The sequence below is a fragment of the Bombus vancouverensis genome, chromosome 16, assembly GCF_051014615.1.
Source record: "Bombus vancouverensis nearcticus chromosome 16, iyBomVanc1_principal, whole genome shotgun sequence".
NCBI lineage: Eukaryota > Metazoa > Arthropoda > Insecta > Hymenoptera > Apidae > Bombus > Bombus vancouverensis.
In genome coordinates this window covers 8206602-8227142 of record NC_134926.1, presented here as the reverse complement: position 1 = coordinate 8227142, position 20541 = coordinate 8206602, and the positions used below count along the sequence as shown (strand labels likewise).

The following is a 20541-nucleotide window of genomic DNA, read 5'->3' as shown; positions in this document are numbered from 1 at the left end:
TTTTGTTTGTTTTAATGAGACGAATAGGAATACACACGAACTAGTGAAAGGTAGTCGAAAGTAAGCAGTGGAATCAAATAACTAAGGCAAGACTATTTATTGCCTACTCAGTGATAAACTGTAGAAGGTAAAAAGGTATCATACGCCGTTGGGCGAAACTGTAAAAAAAAAAAAATAATTTATTCCTGCTCGGTTCCCTTGCAAGATATGCTTCGTTAATTTAGTCCAATCATTTAATATGACTATTATGTTTACTTTCAGTTAGGATTAGATGCAAATTATGCATATATTAGTACATTCTATAGAAAGGTTATTTTTATTGAAATAAAATGTTACAAAATTTCATTGTTAGGTTATGTACATACAATATATGTTGATAAGGTCTTTTATTCGTAAATTCAGCTACTTTTATTACTAACTATTATATACTAGTAATTATAATGTAATTTATATTACTATAATTGACATAGAATTTACAAATACATTTATTATACTTTGAAGCATTATAAATGTTTTCAAAGAGTTTCCAAATTTTTTCATTTAATAATTTGTTATTGTATTTTCAGAATATTTTCATACGAATAATGTAGTGAGTTCGGTGCAACAAGAGAATGGTAAACTTTCCGTTTCTTCTGTGTGTTTTTAACGCTTGGTCAAGAACTCGGCTATTAATTGCAATCATAACTGGTAGAAGAAGAAAGGAAAACTGCAGAATCACGAGGAATTTGCTGGTTCCATCAATGTCACTTTCTCGACCTTTCATTCGATAATTTTTCCTCCCTCCACGGCATTTCGCGCGCGAATCGCCAACAAAATTAAATATAGTTACATATGAGACATTTCTACCTCTGACGGTAGTCTTGTAAAGCAGTCGCATACCATCATCTGCATAACGATATTTCCAGTGACTATACGGTATGTAATCATATTTTATTTGACCGTATTTAACAAGTAGATTACAAATGTTTAAATTTGTTCCTGTGCTTTCTTGTGAATCATTTATCCCATATATTAAGCATGTCCTACTACTTTATCCCGTCTGTTTTTCACATAAACAAATATCATTTCTAGAAGATAACTTGAACAGTTGCTGCTTTTTCGCAAGTTACCAAAGAAAGGACACTCTTTGTACACCTCTGCATAAAATCTTCGTACACATCATCATCTTTAAAAATTCAAGATTGTCCTAATATTTCGTCGCGGAGTGTAGTAATTAAACTATGGATTTTTATGCACTTATGGGAAACTTAGGGGCGTAAAAATGCACGTAATGCATGTAATATATAAATATCCAAAATAGAGTTTAATAATTTATTATGATATCTGGTAGACGAAACAAGTTTCTATTTAAATTTCATTCCTTCAGTTATGTTCATAAAAATATGAATTTGCATAAAAATCTGCAGTTTAGTAATAATAGCCATTCTTATTTTATTTCCTGGTTAAATCGTGTTCTAGAGAACGGAATATCGATGTCGACCAGTGTGTGTATCCGATGCTGGTCAAGAGATCTTTAAAGGTGACCGTAGCTCTCTTCGAACTCCTTTGATGCGTGGGGATAACTGGAGCTACCAGTTAAGTCAAGTGTATCGCGTCGGGGCGAAGTAGTACACTATTTCTTTCCGGAGTGCGTGCATCGGATCGAGGTTCCAGAGGATTGGCAGCCGTATAAGAGAATAGAGAAGAACATCCTGGAAGTCTAGGGAGGGCAGTACGCGCAGGAACTACTGTTCAACGACTCGCTAATCGACACACAAAAGACATGAATCTCCTTCATTTCGTAAGTGCCTCTTTTTTCATTTAACTCTTTCGATTTTCCTTGCGTAAAAGATAGCGAATATTTTTTTAGCAAGAATGCTGAATGAATATCGAAGAAATCATAAAAATTGCGAAAATACAAATAGTATAACAGAGTGGGAATTTTTAAATGAAAGTTAAAATTAAAAGATTGCGCATTTATGAACTTCTGTTCAATTAACGTTTTCAACTTTGAAAATTTGTTTGAAAATAAAATGCTTTTTAATAAAATTGTATTTGGAGTGAATTTTGGAAAAAGACTATAGTAAAATTGTAAGGACACAGATGGTACAGTATAATCGGAACATGTTAATGAAAATTAAAATTAAGAAATTTAATATTTATATGCTTATGTCATTTATTTAAAAAGTTTCTATATTCGAAAATTTAATTTAACATTTCCTTGTAACTTATTGCAAATTATTTTAAGTAAATTTCATGAATTTTGTTATTGAAAAACAAATAAAAGTAAGACTTTTTACAGTACAATTAGTTAAATTCCCGAGTAAACGTTTTATTATTTATTCAGAAATTTGATTTAACATCTGCTCATGAAATTTGTAAACCCATTACGACTGCCAGAACTATTTATAGTTAATGTATGTGCAACAGTTAGAAAGTAATTAAATCTTTAATGAAGAATCGAAAGTAAACTTGAAATAACGATACTAACGTGTTCACTATGTTAATAAGTCATATATAGAATACATATAAATATTTTTATCATTGTTACCGAAGAAGTAATATTATCTTCACGTTATGCATTGTGTCTGACACAATTCTTCCCAGTGACAAAGCCATCTTCATTCAACTATATCCCTGTATATTTTTTCTAACGTTCCATTAAAAACTAATTACTTTTGTGTCTAGTAAAAATATTGCTCGACATCAGGAAGCCCAGAAAACGCTGACGATTATGATAATCTCTGCCATTAAGTGCGAAATCGATGAATTCAATGGAAACAGGAAATTAGCTGATTATAATTTTGCTTACATTGTATAGAAGTATGGGGAAAAATAGAATTTAATGGTTGTAAAATTCTATATACTTAATGCTTTGCAAATTCTCCACTTCTAGTATTTTATCTTTTTTTCCTTATTAAAATAAAAAAAGGATAAGTCTCTATGATTTAAGAGTATAAAGTTTATCATACTTTTATTACTTTGCCAATTCTCTTGTATTATCATTACTTATTAGTAGACTGCGGAGTTTTATATATTCGGATGAAATTTAAAATTGCAAAAATGCACGAAATGCACATAATAAATGCAAAATATAATTAGGTTTATAAAAATACGAGTCCTCGCAATCTACTCATTAGTATTTATTTTTATATTATTGTATCCTTTTCCTTTTTTAGTTTTAGTATAGTAGTAGTATTTTTTTTTGTTGCGAATGTAGCAGAGGAGAAAGAAGAAATTGATGAAACAAATTGTTTCTTCTTACAGGTGGCTGCGGTTATATGGATAACAACCGTGACAGCGACATTGGAATCCGATTCCCATGGAAACTGGAGCAACGAAAAGGTAAACGCGAAGAACTTTCCTGTATCATAATACGCCGACGATTTGCAAATCTTTTCTCAAGTGATTTCATTTTCCCAGCTGCGATTACTGTTTGCAGATCCATTTGCATTCCACTCTTCTAAACTTCCAAATTAGTCGGTGAAGATTTCTATATTTCTCTCTTTTCTAAATCTGCCACACAATTTTTCTATGTATATTTCTTAACTTTTAAACTAAAGGGCTTTAACTAAAAGGAAATTATTAGATAAATTTCCTTTTAACATTTCTAATATAACAATTTTTAGTAATTTTAAATAATCTTTTTCGTTCTTTATTGCGAATTTCCATTAAATTTTAATGATATTTGTTACAAGAAAGCGGGATTCTTCTGACTAATAAAAAAGTCCAGATTAGATAACAGCTATATGCAATCCAAGAGAGAAATCTCAATCGGTATACTGGAGAAACGGTGTGTCGAGGTCGTATTAGCACGTCTGCTTCGAGGAATTCACCAAACCACTTATTTTCCATCCCCCTTTAATAATCCTTGTCTTTCCACGTTGATTAGAAAGTTTTGACTTCCTGTCGCTTTGCTATGACGTTAATGTATAGCATATCATTCCCCCTAATAGCATTTTGATGAACCAGTGATCGGTTTTATGACATCACATTGATCATAAGGAAACAATTGTGAACAATTTCATTTTATGAATATCGCCATTCACAAGTAGAATTATTGGTTGAGGGGTAATAAAGGATCATTAGGTAAATTAATTATCTTGAGGATTATAGCAAAGATTGGTTCAGGGTTTTCTGGATATTTTTTAAAAAGTCAATTGTTTTTTATCACTATATATTCTTTACTTAAGCAAACGAAAGATACATTAATCTTATATTAAATTCTCTATATTTTTTTATTGAAGAAAATGAGGATTATTAAATATCTTTTAAAAAATTCACTATTAATGTTTTCTTAACCTAAATCAAGTTCTATAAATTGAAAATATATGTGTTTCTACTAGCCTCTCTGTAATATCTTTCAACGAAGAGGACTATAAATATACCCTTCAGAGAATCTATTACTAATATTTCCATAATCTAATTCAAATTCTATAAATTCAGGAAACCATTAAATAGAAGAAAAGCATAATGGTTGTTACAAAAGAAAATTAGCATTGTTTGTTACTAATATATATATATCATCCTCGCAATTAGTATTGTCTCCATAACCTAACCTAAGGTTCTTAATCTAACCATAAATCGGAGGAGCTCGATTCGCTTGTCCTTGAGAATGCAACAGTGAACCGAACTCAGAGCGGAAGTTACTTTCGACGCGGGACAAACAATACAGAACAAGTTTCGTTGCCTTACGTAAATCAGAAGAAGAACCTTTCACGTGTAACCCCCGCGGACCAATAGACACTATCGGGGGACATCCTTAACCTTCGGGCATAGAAATCTTTAACCTCGATCTACTTGCGGGCGTCATTCGAGTGCTACTTCGTGTACTGTCTCGACGATGCCTTGAACATACTTTTACAACTATGTATCTTGGTGGTTTTTTCAATTAATTTTCATGTACAGAATCGCTCGATATTTCTTATTACACATTATGCATCATTTGTATCATGTGTATCATATGTATCATGTATATGTACATTTATGTATCTCTCCAAAATTTATATTGGACAGAATTAATCTTTGAGTTTATAACAAATTTATCGATAAACCAATCTAAATTTGGTTTCTGTCTCCTTCAAAATAATCCCTTACTGCAATGATATAACGATCAGGTTGGCTCTGTTGTGCCTCAAATGAATGTTGTAAGTCGATTGATGCAGGAGGGGATTATTTCGAATGGGACGGAAACCAAATTTAGATTGATTCACTAGGCAGAATTGATCTAGAAAGAGTTTCAGAATTACAAGTTGATCCAGTACGAGCTAATACTCGATAATTATAGATGAAACATGGTCAAACAAGGTTAGCGGTACATGCCTAACCTCACTTTATTTTTTAAATATAATTTGCACGTAACCATTTGCATTTTCAACCGTATGTATAAAATAACGATTTGCTATTATTAATGAAAAGAACAAAGTAGTCTTGTGGACAAATAGAAATATTCAAGTCTTGTAGATTTCATCTTAGCAACATTTCAAATAGTCTTTACTTGTTTGCTTATAGGTTGTCCAGTCGAATGGCCTTCCAGCCAACCTTCATCCGCAAGTTTTAGGTGAAAGTCGTCCTTAACCTTCGCATGCTGCCTAGGTCATTTCACTCGCGTCTCATTCTCTTCCGACAAGTCCATCTAACAAAGTATAGCTTACACTTTCCCCCTGTGCTTCTACCCAGAAACGTTTACCCGCAACCAACGTGTCATTACACGCTTCGAGAAACCACCAGAATGCTTGTTTCTTGTTCGCTTATCAGGAACAAGTACGAAGTGGTCGAGTCTATTTTCAATTTTGTTGAAGAAGGTATGCTTTTATGCTTGTACAGATTTTTATGTCAAGGTTGTAATAAATCTATCGCGATCTGGTGGAATTTATCGAAATGCCGTGTGATGTTATAATATCCATTCTTAATTTGCATAATCCATGAATAATATTCTGTGAATTACGCAGCATTTTATTATAATTTGCTGATATTGCATGTCTCAAATTTTTATAGTTTATGGATTACTCATATAGTTAGCAGAATTTAAGCTTCACATTGTAATTTAGATTTTCTAGAAATTTGTATTTCTGTTAGAGATTATTTGGCTCATACTCATGAATGTACATACTTTGAATTATCGGCATATACTGAATTTCTGAGATAAGGGCAGCATTATTTCATAGTTATTCTACTTTCTCTTCTGTAGGTCACCTGCAGTAGCTTCTGCCCGACGTGAAACGCAATCTCCTGTAATTAGGGTTCGCAACCCGATTCATAAGGAAAGGAACGTTACTCAGTTAATTACTAGAAATCGTAATTAATCGTTGCATCGATTACAGTCGGAGCGAAATGCAAAATATATTTTTAGTAATATCTCGGAGAAAATCTCTTCCACTCCTATATCAGTATTTTATTTTCCTTATTTTTTCTGAAAATTTAAAAAGTGTAGTTAGTATTTGATAAACGTGGTGGATACTTGTATAAATTAGTGGTTTCACAAAATTTTAGGATTCTACGATAAACAAGCAGTTATTCACAAGAAATACGATATAGTGGTTATTCTGGAGGATATACACACACATAAAGGAATTTCCTCATACAAAAACTGCGAATACTTTCTCCACGCACTTTCAGATGAAAGCTGGTTCAGGGTTGACCCACCTACTGTCAAAAATTCGACGTAAACGATCCCGGTCGTTCCCTTTCTCTTTCTCTTCTCCTCCTCCCACATGAGGTAACAAATCTTTCTGCAAATTTGTTTACACCGTCTCTGCTCCAATTTAAACAACTCCGTTTTTTGTTCCAGGAATTTGTTCACTGGTGATTTAATGTGCAAAGTAGAGTAATCTTTCTGTCGTCATTCGACTCAGAAAGTAATTCTTCCCTATGATCTGATTCTTGAAGAAATGTTCTATCGGTAGCGCCATAATTAAGTTTTTTTTATTAATCATCTAATTTAAAAAGAAATTATCCTCTGGGCAGCGAAAACTATAAGAAACTTTTTACTAGGATATAAATTGATTCTAAATGATTCTTTTCCTAGCGATATAATTCCTGGAGAAATATTTCATTAACAATGTAATGATTAATTTTTCTCTAGCAAAACAAGTTTTAATGAAATTTCCCACTAGGAACGAAATTCTTGAAGAAATTTTTACTAGAACTAGCTTCCATAAGAAGTTAAAGATCTTAAAGCTGATACACTAGTTACGGAGACCTTGACAAAGACATTGACCATTCCACCAGTCCTGCATTTTTTTCAACGAGCCATAGAATGTGAAAGTGCTGCCCTTTGTCGGTCGTGTGTCTCGAAAGAATGTTACAGAGTGCAGGACAATTCTGTACATGTTGCTGCACCATAATAACAGCCTCTCTAATTAAAAAATGCTTACCTCTCATTCTTCAATCCCAAATGAAAGGGAATCTATTATTTATCTTCTCTGAGTTATAAGTTGGGATAGTAAAACATTTTTCTTTTTTCACTGGAGAGAATGATTTTACTCAGCGCAAAACATGCAAATAGAAAGACGATCTTTCTTTACTGTCTTATCTAGTGATTTCTCTTTTACCAATGCTGATTTCATCTTGTAAAACATCGTTCACCGATTATTTCCAATATTCTGAAAGATCCAGAACAAGTGAAGATATTGTCGACTCCATTCGGGGATTCTCCTTTTAGGGAGAAAAACCTCAAACAGTTCCCAAGCCACGTCGCGAATTTCTCCAGTGGTTATTTCCAGCAATTATCGGACAAGTTCTCTAAAGAATTCATCAGAATGTACCAACTATTCTGAACAAATTAAATATTGTTATATTATATGGGTTATCCTAGTAATTTTGGTGGATCATACTTTTATTCTAAATATGATTAGGGAAGAATCACAGGGGAACATTTTTTTTTACTAATTAACAAGCATTATACTTTAGACTATTATATTTGTAATTACTAATTACACTTCGCAGCTACATTGTCTAGAACCTCAAAAATTTGAAAAAATATAATCCGAAGAGTAAAAACCATTAATTTCAATTTCAAACCAATTAAATTTGTCCAGCCCGCTTTTTATGGTATAGTATATAATGCATGCTATATCGTGAGTGAAGTAAAAATACTATACTAACCAATTACATATTATATTCCAGATTATTCGATAATAAATGAGTAATAGAGTGAAGAAAGGAGACATGATGACAAAAAGGAAGCTGGATCCTATAATTTATTGGAAGTGCATTCTAATGTGAGACTAGCCAAAATAGCTTGCTTTTAATAAGATTCAGAGCCAGTGCGCGACTCTCACTGGTTTTTCTTTTGCGCGAGCTGCAAGAATGCAGCGCGCATCTTTTCCTGTTTCGCCTTTCTTCTCGCTCGAATGGTACTGGAGAAAGGGAGACCGGTAGTCGGTACCGTAACGTCCACCTTTCTCTCATCTCGCCTGGCCAGCTGCGTTATTTTCAACCTCCTCTTGCTCGATGATACTCTACTTAAGCAAAATTTGTATCTTATATCACCATTAATCTGATCTGTACCACCTATGGTTGTCTTCGATCTACCATAGTCCACAAAAAGTTTCACTACTTCTTCAAAAAAATCTTATAGTTTCCTGTGAGTCGATGTTTTAAAGAAACATTGGATTTATTGAAAATGGAATCTTTGGTTTTCTAAGAATTCTTTACAGGATTCTTAGTTATAATATTTCTTATTTATCTTATATTTTAATGTATTCTTCATAAATTTCTTTGCTTTTCCATCAATCCATAAAAAGCTGTTTGTAGTAGAGAAATGAATTCTTCAAAATGACATAATTTTCTATGAGTACCTTTCTGTTCTTGTGATAAAAGTTTCTAAAGAAACATTGGACTTATTAAAATAGAATCCTGTTTCTATCAATGATTCTACAGGGAATTCCCATAGATAGATACGTAGCCTATAAAAGACAACTTATTTTTATTTCTTCTGAATCCTTTATAATATACTCAAAGGACCCCAAAAATCATAATTAATTATCAATTTCACAAGCATCCAAATTTAGCAATTTCATTGATGAAGGTATTTATTTTGAAATTATTTGACACATTCTATTAGTAGTAAAAAATAGTAACTAACAGTAAAATGAATTAATTATCAATTAGTCGAGTGAGTTTCACCAATTATTATATATTTTTACCAAAATCATCGACTTGACGATTTTCTACTCTCGTTTGCCCACTCGGAGAGTCGTGAGTTTCATTTCTAGAGCTTCTTCATGATCTGTTTTCTACTTCTACTTGGAACAAATTGGGTCAGACGCTCGGCCTCGCCCACTGGCTCGTGCCTTGATGACTGGTACAGCCTGTCTATACAACGCGGAGCATTGCTTCTCTTATTGAAACACCGGTGCCTTCTGTGATTCTTTTTTTAACAACAGGAAAACGAACCATAAAGATCTGAACGCTATTGGAAACATTATTTCAAAAGGTTCTTCATTATCTTCTTCAAGTGTTTATCCTGAATGACAGTACAATAAAGCGTTGATTAATGGAGTAATTAATTATTCAAATATCGATCAATGGAGAATTTGAAAATGGTATCAAACAAACCAACCGGAAGAAACTAAACACAGTTATTTTACAGAATTTTCTCTTATCGATGGATTTCGAGCTTTATGAATTATAGTACTGTAGTATTATAGAATCAATTATTGGAATGTCAATTAATAGATCATTTAATGGTTGATGATTTATTAATAATATTTTTTTCATTTATAGAAACTTTTTGAACGTGCCTATGATCAAGATCTACTCAATAGCCAGAAACAAGAAGAAACTGAAAATATCGAACAACAATTTACAAATCAACATGAGAGAATCTTCAATTCCTCTGAAATTGCCAAAGCTATTAAAGAAGAGGAAGAAACGTTGACTGTGAAATTTCTTAATGAGAAAGAGGAAATTCATCAAGTGGTAGGTACACATTAATTTATTCTTCGATACAGGATCCTACACAAATTGGATAACTGAAAATCATTTAACTTTAGAAATATTATTAGACTTTATCACCTGACTCTAGATGTAACACTAAAAATGTATTTTTCTCAAAAATATATGAAATATCCAAACATTATTATAATATCTGGTAGATAGGACAAATTTTTATTTAAATTTCATTTTCTTTTTAATTATAGTCATAAGAATATAAAAATTTATAAAAACCTGAATTATATTTCAAAAGTATTTTTGAAAGAATAATTTATTATTATTTTAAACTTTAAGCAAAACACAAAAAAATATTTATCCTTATTTACAAGCAAAAGCTTGCATTAATCATATTTGTTAGTGAGAATAGTAAATTTTGTTGATTTATTAATATGTTAAAATAGTCTAACTGGTTTAAACGACTATATTTATAACTAATCGATTGGTTTTTTGAGCGAACTAAAGGAATAGAAGGATTTCCTCGCTTTCCCTTCCTGATTGATGGAAAGTATATAATTCGCCTTCGATGCTACACGAAGCGCTGACTAATCATATCGAATATTTGCGTCATTGAAATCGTGTAAACGAATAATAAAAACGTGTGAAAAATTACGTTAGTCGAGGTTACCGTCATCTCTTTATACAGATAATTTATAACATCAGGAATTCATATATATTGCAAGTTCCACGCGCATTTCTATTCTCGAATAATCCCCTGACATGCGCTTTCTCTCGAGCGTAAAAGGAAACGTCTGCAGGAGCGATTATTACGCTGTCCAGGTGCATTGGCGTTTATTTTTGCGTAAACAATCATACACCACGTGAATGCACGCCGGTTCTTTCAGTAAAAATATCTAATTTATTTGTAGTACGTACTTGAATATTGGAAAGTTATATTTACTACTAGATAGGATTAATTTTTTTTTATCTAGTTCCTTTTGTTCATTATTTTGGTATTCTTGGTTTTAGAGTTGAATGTTTAGTGATTTTGCTGAAGTTTGTATTCTTATCAAAATTCTAATTTCGATGATATCAATAATGTTGATAACAATTTTAAAATTGATCATTTATTCTCTAGTGTTTCATTATTTCAAATAATAATAACAATTTATATATGTATATATGTTCAATATATAATACTTTGTACATATTTAATAATATAATAATGTACATCTTTCCAGAATGAATCCCAACAGCAATTTTCTAAACAATTAGTTCAACCATATGTCCTACCTTTGAAAGCAAAAAGCTCTTCAGAAGACATATTAAACGAATCGCTCGATACCATTACGAGATTAGGAAGGACCAGTCAAAGTGCATTTAACGAGACAGTCACAGTGGAGTACGTTCCATCTCAAGAAATAGTTCTACAAGATTCGAGCACAACTAGCAAATATTTCTCTCAAGAAAGTAACACCAGTGACATAGATCAATCTATTCCAGAAGAAAATCTAGATATTGAAAGTATAGGAGAATTTGGACAACGAGTACGCAGCTCATCTTCATCCAGACCAAGAAGTAACGAGAGTCACAGACGATTCAGAATAAAACAACCTCTCGATGCTTCATCGTTCTCCGAGGATCAAAGAAAACAGTATAGAAAGAGTGCTCGTCCTTACGTATTCAAAAAATTGAATACTTCAAACAGTAATCTAAACACGTCCTCGAAGGAACGACTTCCTTCCTCTCCGATGAAGAGCACAGAGTCTCAGAGAACCTTGAAGCAGAAGGAAACTGATGGAGATCGTGCTAACAGTTCATCCATAATTAAGGATGCTTCTTCATCAACTTCTTCTCCCATAGTATCAGTTTCTTTAGGCAAATTTTCTGGACCAATAGTGGTTCCAGATTTTCCACGACAAAAGAAATACTCCTACACTACCACACCTGATTATACTGATAAAAACGAGGTTTCGAAGCTAACCACAGCTGTAACGGAATCAGTAAAAACAAAAGTTTCAGAAGATGGATATTTGGCGGCACCACCTGTCATCCTAAATCCTCTGCAGGTTGGTGTCGCCTTGATGAACGCTGGGCAAGATCTAAATTTAGTCAATGACCAAATCACATTGACAAAACTCTATCCCCAGGACAAATCTGAAACACCAGAAGTTACCAAGATTGATACCCAGAGTTTGGTTCAAAATGACGCCCCAGTTTCTAGGAATTTGAGCTTCGACAGTGATCAGGTATCGCAACAAGAGCAAATTTCTGAGGTGATAGCCACAAACTCGCCAGTTCAGTCAGTTGAGATCCAAAAATCCGTGGAAATATTTCATACAGCCCCCATTCAGGAGATCCACTACCCTGTGGAGTTCATTCCTAGCGCCCAGCAGCTGCCATTATTAAAGCAGCATGCACAGGAAGACTATAGAAAGCCAGGAAGGAGTCAATCAAAGGATCAGAGACAAAGTCAGATTAATATATACAGGAGCAACGAGATCTTGGACGAAAGTATTAACAACCAAGAACATAGTCGTTATGAGTATAATGTGAATGAGAATGACGTTATTTATTCAGCAGGAAGTGGGCAGGTCGACCAGACCGTGGGTTTGCCTCGTCCAGTAGATGTCAAACCCATTTTCGGAGTTACGGGGCAAGTAGACGGCGCTCAATATGATCAAGTAACACACTCTAGAGTGCAAGGAATTCCTGAAGCAAAAATTAAATTGAGTAACTACGAGCTGCCAAAGGGACCAGCCCCTGCTGTTGCACAACCATCAAGGGGAATAGAGAGTCTTTCGGGTTTGACTAATTTAGAGAACCTGCAAGTGACTCAAGAAGCGCCTCAGATTCTGCTGACCAAAGTTACCAGCGAACCACCGACTGAATTGAGGCTCCTGATGTCGATGTCACAGCCGTATTCCGTGGAGAAAAATATCCATATGCCCCAGACGGTGGACGTGATTGAAAAAAAGGTGCCATACCCAGTGGAGAAAGTGATAGAGAAGCAGATAACGATTCCCCAACCGTTCCCTGTACACATACCGATAGACAGGGTAGTAGAGAAGCAGATACGGATCCCATATCCTGTCCACGTGGAGAAGGTGATTGAGAAGAAAGTACCATTCGCCATCCAGAGGTTTATCATACCTTTACCAATTCATTTTAGGGTTTCTCAACCGGTTTCAATTCCGGTGGAGAAGGTGGTAGAGAAACCTGTACCGGTACCAGTACCTGTGGAGAAGGTCGTTGAGAAGCCAGTGCTCCTACCTAGACCGTACTCGATAGAAATCGAGAAAGGTAGACCATATCCCTTGGAGAATAGTAAACATATAAAATCAGCCCCAATCTATAATATTCAGCCTGATGGTAATTATCAGCAATCGGTAAGGCAGAATTTCCAGACTCCAGTGGAGCCAATTTATGGAACTGATAATGAGCAAAGTTACTATAATTCGACAAATCAGTTTTATGGACAAGGGTATTTGGCCTTGAATCGCCCTCATGCTAGGCAACCATTGATACACTCATTGCCGAAGAAATTTGCGTCATACAGCATTCAACATCCTCATTCGGTGACTTATTCAGTAACTAATGGTAATTTGGTGGCTTATGGAAGGACATCGGAGAAAGACAAGGTTAAGGACGAGTACGTAGGTCCAGTACCAAGGAAAACTGCCACTACAATACAATCCAAGTCTCTGTACTCAGCACCGGATGTTCAGACAACGTTGAGAAGAACGAGGCAGGAAATTGGTAACACTGGAAACTTCAGGCAGTCCAAGATGGAATACGGGTTCAAGCCACCCATGGTACCTTCGGTCCAATATGATGAACAGACTGCAACGAAGGTGGAATAATTTGCGCAAATCATTATTTTATATCTTTGTTAATGAAATTTTGAACATAGGTTTTGGAATTTTGGAATAACCTTAAATTCGTGATAATTGCTTAATGGAATTCTTGGTAATTGAAACATTCCATTTATTACTGCAGATCATAAAATTTCTATATTTTGAAATAACCTCAAATTTCTTTATGATTATTTACTGTGATTTGTAATAATTAAACCACTTAATTTCATTTCCTAATTACTTTTTTGTTTGGAATTATAATTTTATTTCCTGAAGGAAAAAGGAATGCGGGACATGATGATCATATAAACAGGTCTCGACACTCGCTAGGGAAAACCGTCCAAAGATTGAGTCGTGACTTGTTGTGGAAAAGCAACAAAATTCGAGACAGATAGACAGAGATGAGTAAACTGTCTCTGTCTCTGTCTGAGACATTCATAACATGTCACGCATGGGTAGAATGATAACTTTCTTGTCCCTTCATGTCGATTTTTTATAACTAGTCATGACTCAATTTTCGGACGATTTTCATTAAGCTTTAATATATGAGTATCGAGATTTATTTATATGATAGTGGGGTGCGGATTTCTACTAAACGTCCTTGCACAATCCTTTTAGTCACCTCTTACGACAAGCAGGGGCTACTGTAAGTGAATTCTTAATCCCCAGATACAGGGACGTATACAGTCGATAAAGTTACTGGGCAGTGGACGTCATCCATCCTTCAGAGTACTGTGGGGAACATAGATTAACTTCAACAAATGCAAAGAATTTTTGCTTTCCCCTAAATCGTACCTATTATTCACTTACAAATATTAATTTTACGATTATAAATGCAATGTAAATATGAGAATATAGAAGAATGTATTATATTTATTATGAATGCGAAATCATTTAAAAAATATCTCATATATCGATTAACAGAACAAATTTCATTAATTGTGATTTTTTATTGGATTAATTATACTTTAGGTAGTCAAGACTGATACATAATATAATTATAGAAAATAATGTATTCGATCTTTTTATGTTGCATTTCAGAGCCGCATAAATTGATTCTATTTCAATTAAATACAAAATTGTGACTAATGTCTTTTTTACTTTAGAAAAATAAATGATACGCTCACAAATTACTGTATTTTTTTAACTAAAAGTATTTCATATTTTTGTATACTTTAATCATTGTATCTTTTGTAGCAAAGATACTATTATCTTCTTCTTAATTATATATTAATTCCATAATTAGATTAAGATTAATATTAGTTTTTGTACTTTTATTAAATTATCTGTAACATGGAATATATTATATTGTTTTCATTATAAAGAACATTATTCTTTATTGTTCCCTATTTTATTGTTTTAATAAAACCTACCTATAGATAAAAGGAATGCACAGTGATATAATTCAATGTTTATTCTTGGACGGTACCTGTTTAATTGCTCGAACAATATATATATATATATACATATATATATATATATTAACAATCATCGTATTTCGTCGGGTCGATACAAAAATACAGAAAATACTGATACAGTTAAAAATAATAATTAAAACATTCTGGAGCCCCGCCCAGGAGACAAAGTCGATTTCTGATGATGATGCGCATTAATTTACCCATACGCACATACATACATATACATACATATATATTTATATATATAATATTTATATTTATATATATAGATTTCTTTATTTATATATAGTTTTATGTATAATCTGTAAAGAAGGTCAGTGCCGCTCATTTTCTTCGTTGATCTGTAAAACATATGTACAACGTTCGTTTTACATTACATTAAAAAAAGAGAGAAAAAAAACAGATAATGATCGTACAGTAGAAACTTGATTAAGTAGTCAGACCGTAGAACTTTCTAACCTAACCAACTAACTTTGCATTATTTAACTTTCACTTCTTCATTTAAAACTCATGATAAATTGGTAAATTTATAAAAGAAAAATCTGTTCTGTTATAATTTGCAATAAATATCGTAACTAATCTTTACGTTGATGATGAAAAAGTTTTGTTAATTGGTAGATGAATGTTGGTGAAGAAAAAGTCACTAACTGAGATGTAGATTTAACAGTCTCTATAATTTGATACGCAATATACAACAACAAAACTGGAGATTCTGAAGTTACAAATCTTACAAAATACTTTCGGTTTTTTCTATAATCGAGATTCTACTGTACCAAATAATAAATCTTTCAAAAAAGGAAGAAACAAAATGATACAAGATTCCTCTCTCACTCATGTTCGGGGACGCACAACAAAAAACGGGTACGCTTTGTTCATTTAAATGATCACCTCGCATACTCGGGCCTAATTTTTAATTTTTACGATCACAGTTGCTACGGAAGGAAAACTATACACTGACGTTCCCCGCGCATAGTCTAGAAAAATGTACAAACGCATATAACAACGCTTACATGCGGCCGAGAAAGCTGAAAAAGAGAAAACCTTTTCTCTCTTTTTTTTTCAAAACAGATTCGTCTCTCCTATCATTACGAAGAAAACGCATATTTTGTGAAATGACACGCTCGTCGAGGCCTGTCTTCTTTTTTTTAACGTACAGTCCCTTAAGCGCCCGTTATAATTCACCTCGAGTTGTCTTCGAAGAAAAAATATGGAATGTTTTGCTTTCGTTATGGTACATGGACAACGTGATATTAATATTCTGCGATAATCGTATTTACAAGACTTACAAATCGCACCTAAGAGGACACAAACTCGTTACCGGTTGCACTTCAATCTCAATACATAAAAAGCTAAAACAGAATTCTTTTTTTTTCATTATGTTATAAAAGATTCGTGCAACTTATTTTTTATTTTTATCTGTTTTAATGTATTTTCATTTACAGATAAACAAAGTTTTTGAGACAGAAGTGCCACAGATACGAGAACATTTCTATATAGAAGCAGTGGCGTAGTCAGATGCACTTTTCTTTTTCTCCTTGAACTTTACTGTAAATAAGCTATAAGTTCAGTACGCTATAGTTCGATACAAGTAATTTAGTCACATTCCGTTCTAAAGTTTTACAGTGATATACGTTGCAAAAAGTCGTGTTGTACATACTCAGTCTTGTGCTCCATTAAAAATTGCCTTCATTAAAGATAAATGTATATGATATGTGCACCTGGTGAAGATTGATGGATAGTTTGAAAAAGTAAACCCTATACCAATAATACAATTCGGAACTCTGTTTAGATTTTTGAAAAGAATTATTAGTTATTACTAGTTTTAAACTTCAAAATAAACCGATGACTTGTTTATATAGATCTAAGAAATAACAATTGCAACAGATTTGTGAATAGATCGATACGCCACATCATACAAACATCTGTCAAATGTCCTAAAAATCTCTAGATCGATTCTATCTTGCCGTTACGTTATTCAAATGAGTCTGTTCGCTTTCCAAATCACCTGAAATTTCTAACTACGTCACTGCACCAAAGAGTTAAACTATCTAACACTCGGACTTGTCTTCCTCAACCAACTGTTGTGTATCTTTCCCCGAGTCGATGGGTGTTGGATCGAGCTCTCTCCTCTTCAGGTGCAATTGTGGTGGATCCTTGTGCTGGATGCTAGATGGTTTCATCTCAGCTGGCAATTCGTACATACTACTAGCGCCGGTACCATTTGTAGCGCCTGTTTCTGTGTTCACCGCGTCGTACATGGGGTTACTAAAGTCTCTGTTCTTGTTACTTACGTCACCAAGGTTGTACTCCACATCCAGAGGTTCCTATCCAATAAATAAGATTTTTTATTAAGACAAATTACTTAATAATTATGGAGATGTGAAAGACATTTTCAAAAGTTTCATAATCCAAAATAATTCAGTCTTATGCCAGAAGAACATCGAAGCTATCAAAGAGGGATTTCAAGTGCTGAGAATTATTACAAAAAGATTTTGCTACTGTTTCCAGTTTTCAATTTCAAAATCTATTTGAGTTATGTCACTTTTGAAATACATGTGCAATATGAAAAATTGTATTTACCATTCTTTCATGAGCAGGTACGCCAAATTCAACATTGCTTCCTTGCCTAAAGGATACACTCTGAGCACCAGTTAAACTGCCAAGACCTCCAGGTTTACCACTGTAAAAATTACCAATGATGTCGGAATAATTTGTGCATGGGATGGATTATGAATTACAATAAGAGACTTTAAAGATAGAAACTTTGGAATAAAAGAACTTACAATGGCCGTTTCTTCAGCACCATAATAACAGCTGCAGCTCCAAGGAGGACCAAGACAGAAACAACAATGGGTATAACAATGGCTGCAGTAGCATTGCTCGACCTAGCTCCTAACATAATTTCACAGAACTCTCCATGGAAAAGATTTGGACAATCACACTGCAACTTGTCTTCGATTTCCTGGCATACTCCACCGTTTCTGCAAAGGCAGATTCTCGGTGCAGGAAGTGGTCTTTCATTAGTCGCGTCACAATGACGTTCGTTGGATCGCATCGTCTCTCTTTGTTGCAGTGGACCAATACTATCTGAGCACAGACAGCGATATCCACCAGGAATCGGGACACATAAATGGGTACACTGGTCCTCGTGGCAAGGATTTCTTAAAGAAATGTTGTATTTCTGTTGATGATACACTTTAACTCCTCCTGAATTGGGCAGGGGCTTGACTATGAGCTCTGGTACGCCTCTGCCAAATTTATCCTGTCTGAACAGTTCAGCGGACCTCCTAGTTACCCAATACAGATTGTTTTCAAAGGTATCCAAAGATACTGGGTGTCTTAAGCTATCTCCTTTAAGGATAACTTTTCTGTTCGATCCATCCTGAAAAAAATGGCAATTCTTGAAGTGAAGTGAACATTCTGAACTTAACTATTAGGTCACCTGAAAATTTCCAAACCTTTTGCTGTATCTAACTGCAATGCTGCATAAATATTCCAAGTATTATATTACGTTACATTGACATATTACATATGATTATGTTTACAATAACTTGCATTTCTTTTATTTAAAATAGTGACTTGCTGATTTTCTTTTGCTCAGTATATTTCAAAGACCAAATATAAAAATGCAAAGGAGTCGAAAACTACAAAAATTGCATCAATTGGAACCTACCTGTTCAATAGATTCAATGGTGTTAAGCTTGCTGTCAGCCCAGTAAAGAACATGCTGCATAGAATAATCAATGGTAAGTGCAATAGGTTGTCCAATTCGATCATAGACCAGTTGTTTCCTTCTGTCGCCGTCCATCCAAGCGATTTCGATCTTGGGCTGGCTTCCAACGTCTGCCCAAATGGCTCGACCTAGTTCTGGGTCTACTACGATAGAGGTTGGTATTTCTAGACCGACTGTTATCAAACTTCGACGGTATCTACCATCTGCCTTTGAGACCATCACTCTTCCGAATAATGTTGCCCCTGAGGAATCGATTTCTGTCCAGTAGAGATTGCCAGAAATCCAGTCCACGGCCAAACTTGTCAGCCCTGACTCGCCTTCAATAAAGATAATAGTATATTTTAAATTGATTGTATAGTATATCTATACGACTGCAATACCAATATATGCACTATAGTACCATATATATGTAGTATCGTGAAAAAAGGCCTGTGGCGGCACTCGATAGCAAATACTATCACTCGATAGCAAATACCATCACTCGATACTAACTAGTGTCGGGCGACGGCAGCGCAGTGGTTAGCGCCTTAGGTTGCGAACGTTCGGAACCCGGGTTCGAGTCCCGGCGACCGGAGTCCGATTTCTCTTCCACGATACAAAAAAAAAAAAAAAAAAATAAGAAGAAAAGCAGCCGTACCCAGCAGCGACAAATTTACAACCTAAGTATTCCGATACTACATATATAATAATAAATAACGTATTGAAAATGTGTGAGTGTTGACAGTAGAATATATCTTAATATAACAGCGTAAAATTATAATATAAGCAAAGAAAATTACTCTTTATATTGAGATCCTGGGCGTATCCAATCTTCACTTGTCCACCTTTAGCGTTCACCATGTACGACCTCTTAATGGAATTATCATAACCATCGATCCAGAACACATACTCCGACTTAGGATCGAAGTCCAGAGCCTGTACCCTCTTTTCATTGGCAATAACATCAATTTCCTCTTTGTTATGAGGATCGTAAGCTCTAATTCCAGGACCATTAGCAAATAGGATCATCATATCAGTGTCTAGAGCTTTACAGACGCCACTGCGATTGTCAGACAGTTCAAATCCTTGCCTGCAGGAGCAGGAATAAGTGCCATTTAGATTAGTGCAAAGCTGAGAGCACTGGTGCTGGCCAGTAGCACATTCGTCGATATCTTCACAATGTTTCCGGTCATCTTGCGCGATTATGTAACCGGGATAACAGGCACAGATGTATCCTGCATCAGTGATGTTGTGACAATAATGAGAACAGCCGCCTTTATTGCTTTCCAGACAGGGTTTATTGTGATCTATGAGAGAAATAAATGAATATTTGGTATTAATAACATTTTTAAACTTGCAATTTAGATAACATAATAACACAAACATAATGTTAAAGAAATTTTTAGACTTACGACAACCAAGTTCGTCAGAGGAATCTCCGCAGTCGTCGGCAAAGTCACAAAGTTTCGACCGATCGATGCATTTCTTATTGGCACAAGTATACTCTGTTATGGCATCACATGGACGGACTCTGGATGCGCACATGGTCATATTGTTCTCGTCAGAACCATCACCACAATTGTCAATGCCATCACACAATTGATATTTAGTGATGCACTTATGATTGGCGCATTGGAATCTCCTAGTTGTGTCGCATTTGAAGTTTGCTGTAAAACATGAAGTAACATGATTAAACTGA

General features: G+C 34.3%; 2 protein-coding genes across 3 annotated transcripts in view; one reads left to right on the top strand and one right to left on the bottom strand.

Annotated features, from left to right (window-relative positions):
- The first annotated feature begins 27 nt into the window (after positions 1-27).
- Positions 28-14899, top strand: LOC117161116 (uncharacterized). Of its 2 annotated transcripts, XM_076625227.1 has the most exons (6): positions 28-127; positions 567-915; positions 1459-1780; positions 3247-3324; positions 9709-9903; positions 11097-14899. In XM_076625227.1, the coding sequence occupies exons 3-6, from the start codon at positions 1763-1765 to the stop codon at positions 13716-13718; spliced, it is 2913 nt and encodes a 970-aa protein (XP_076481342.1). In that variant the 5' UTR covers positions 28-127; positions 567-915; positions 1459-1762; the 3' UTR covers positions 13719-14899. The 2 variants fall into 2 exon arrangements, with proteins under 2 accessions (XP_076481342.1, XP_076481343.1); XM_076625228.1 differs by lacking the exons at positions 28-127; positions 567-915; positions 1459-1780; positions 3247-3324 and adding an exon at positions 9425-9527.
- Positions 14900-15111: 212 nt separating this feature from the next.
- Positions 15112-20541, bottom strand: part of mgl (low-density lipoprotein receptor-related protein megalin) — a 38720-nt gene continuing 33290 nt past the window's right edge. Inside the window, exons 13-18 of the mRNA XM_033342384.2 lie at positions 20255-20509; positions 19643-20149; positions 18804-19180; positions 17914-18512; positions 17711-17810; positions 15112-17454 (exon numbers count right to left, since the gene is read on the bottom strand). Coding sequence (XP_033198275.1) covers positions 17179-17454; positions 17711-17810; positions 17914-18512; positions 18804-19180; positions 19643-20149; positions 20255-20509 — 2114 coding nt within the window. The 3' untranslated portion in view covers positions 15112-17178. The remainder of the gene's footprint in view (positions 17455-17710; positions 17811-17913; positions 18513-18803; positions 19181-19642; positions 20150-20254; positions 20510-20541) is intronic.

Coding starts and splice junctions, on each gene's coding strand:
- LOC117161116 (XM_076625227.1), top strand. Junction 3,325..9,708: donor GAAACTGGAGCAACGAAAAG/GTAAACGCGAAG, acceptor TTTCATTTATAG/AAACTTTTTGAACGTGCCTA. Junction 9,904..11,096: donor AAGAGGAAATTCATCAAGTG/GTAGGTACACAT, acceptor ACATCTTTCCAG/AATGAATCCCAACAGCAATT.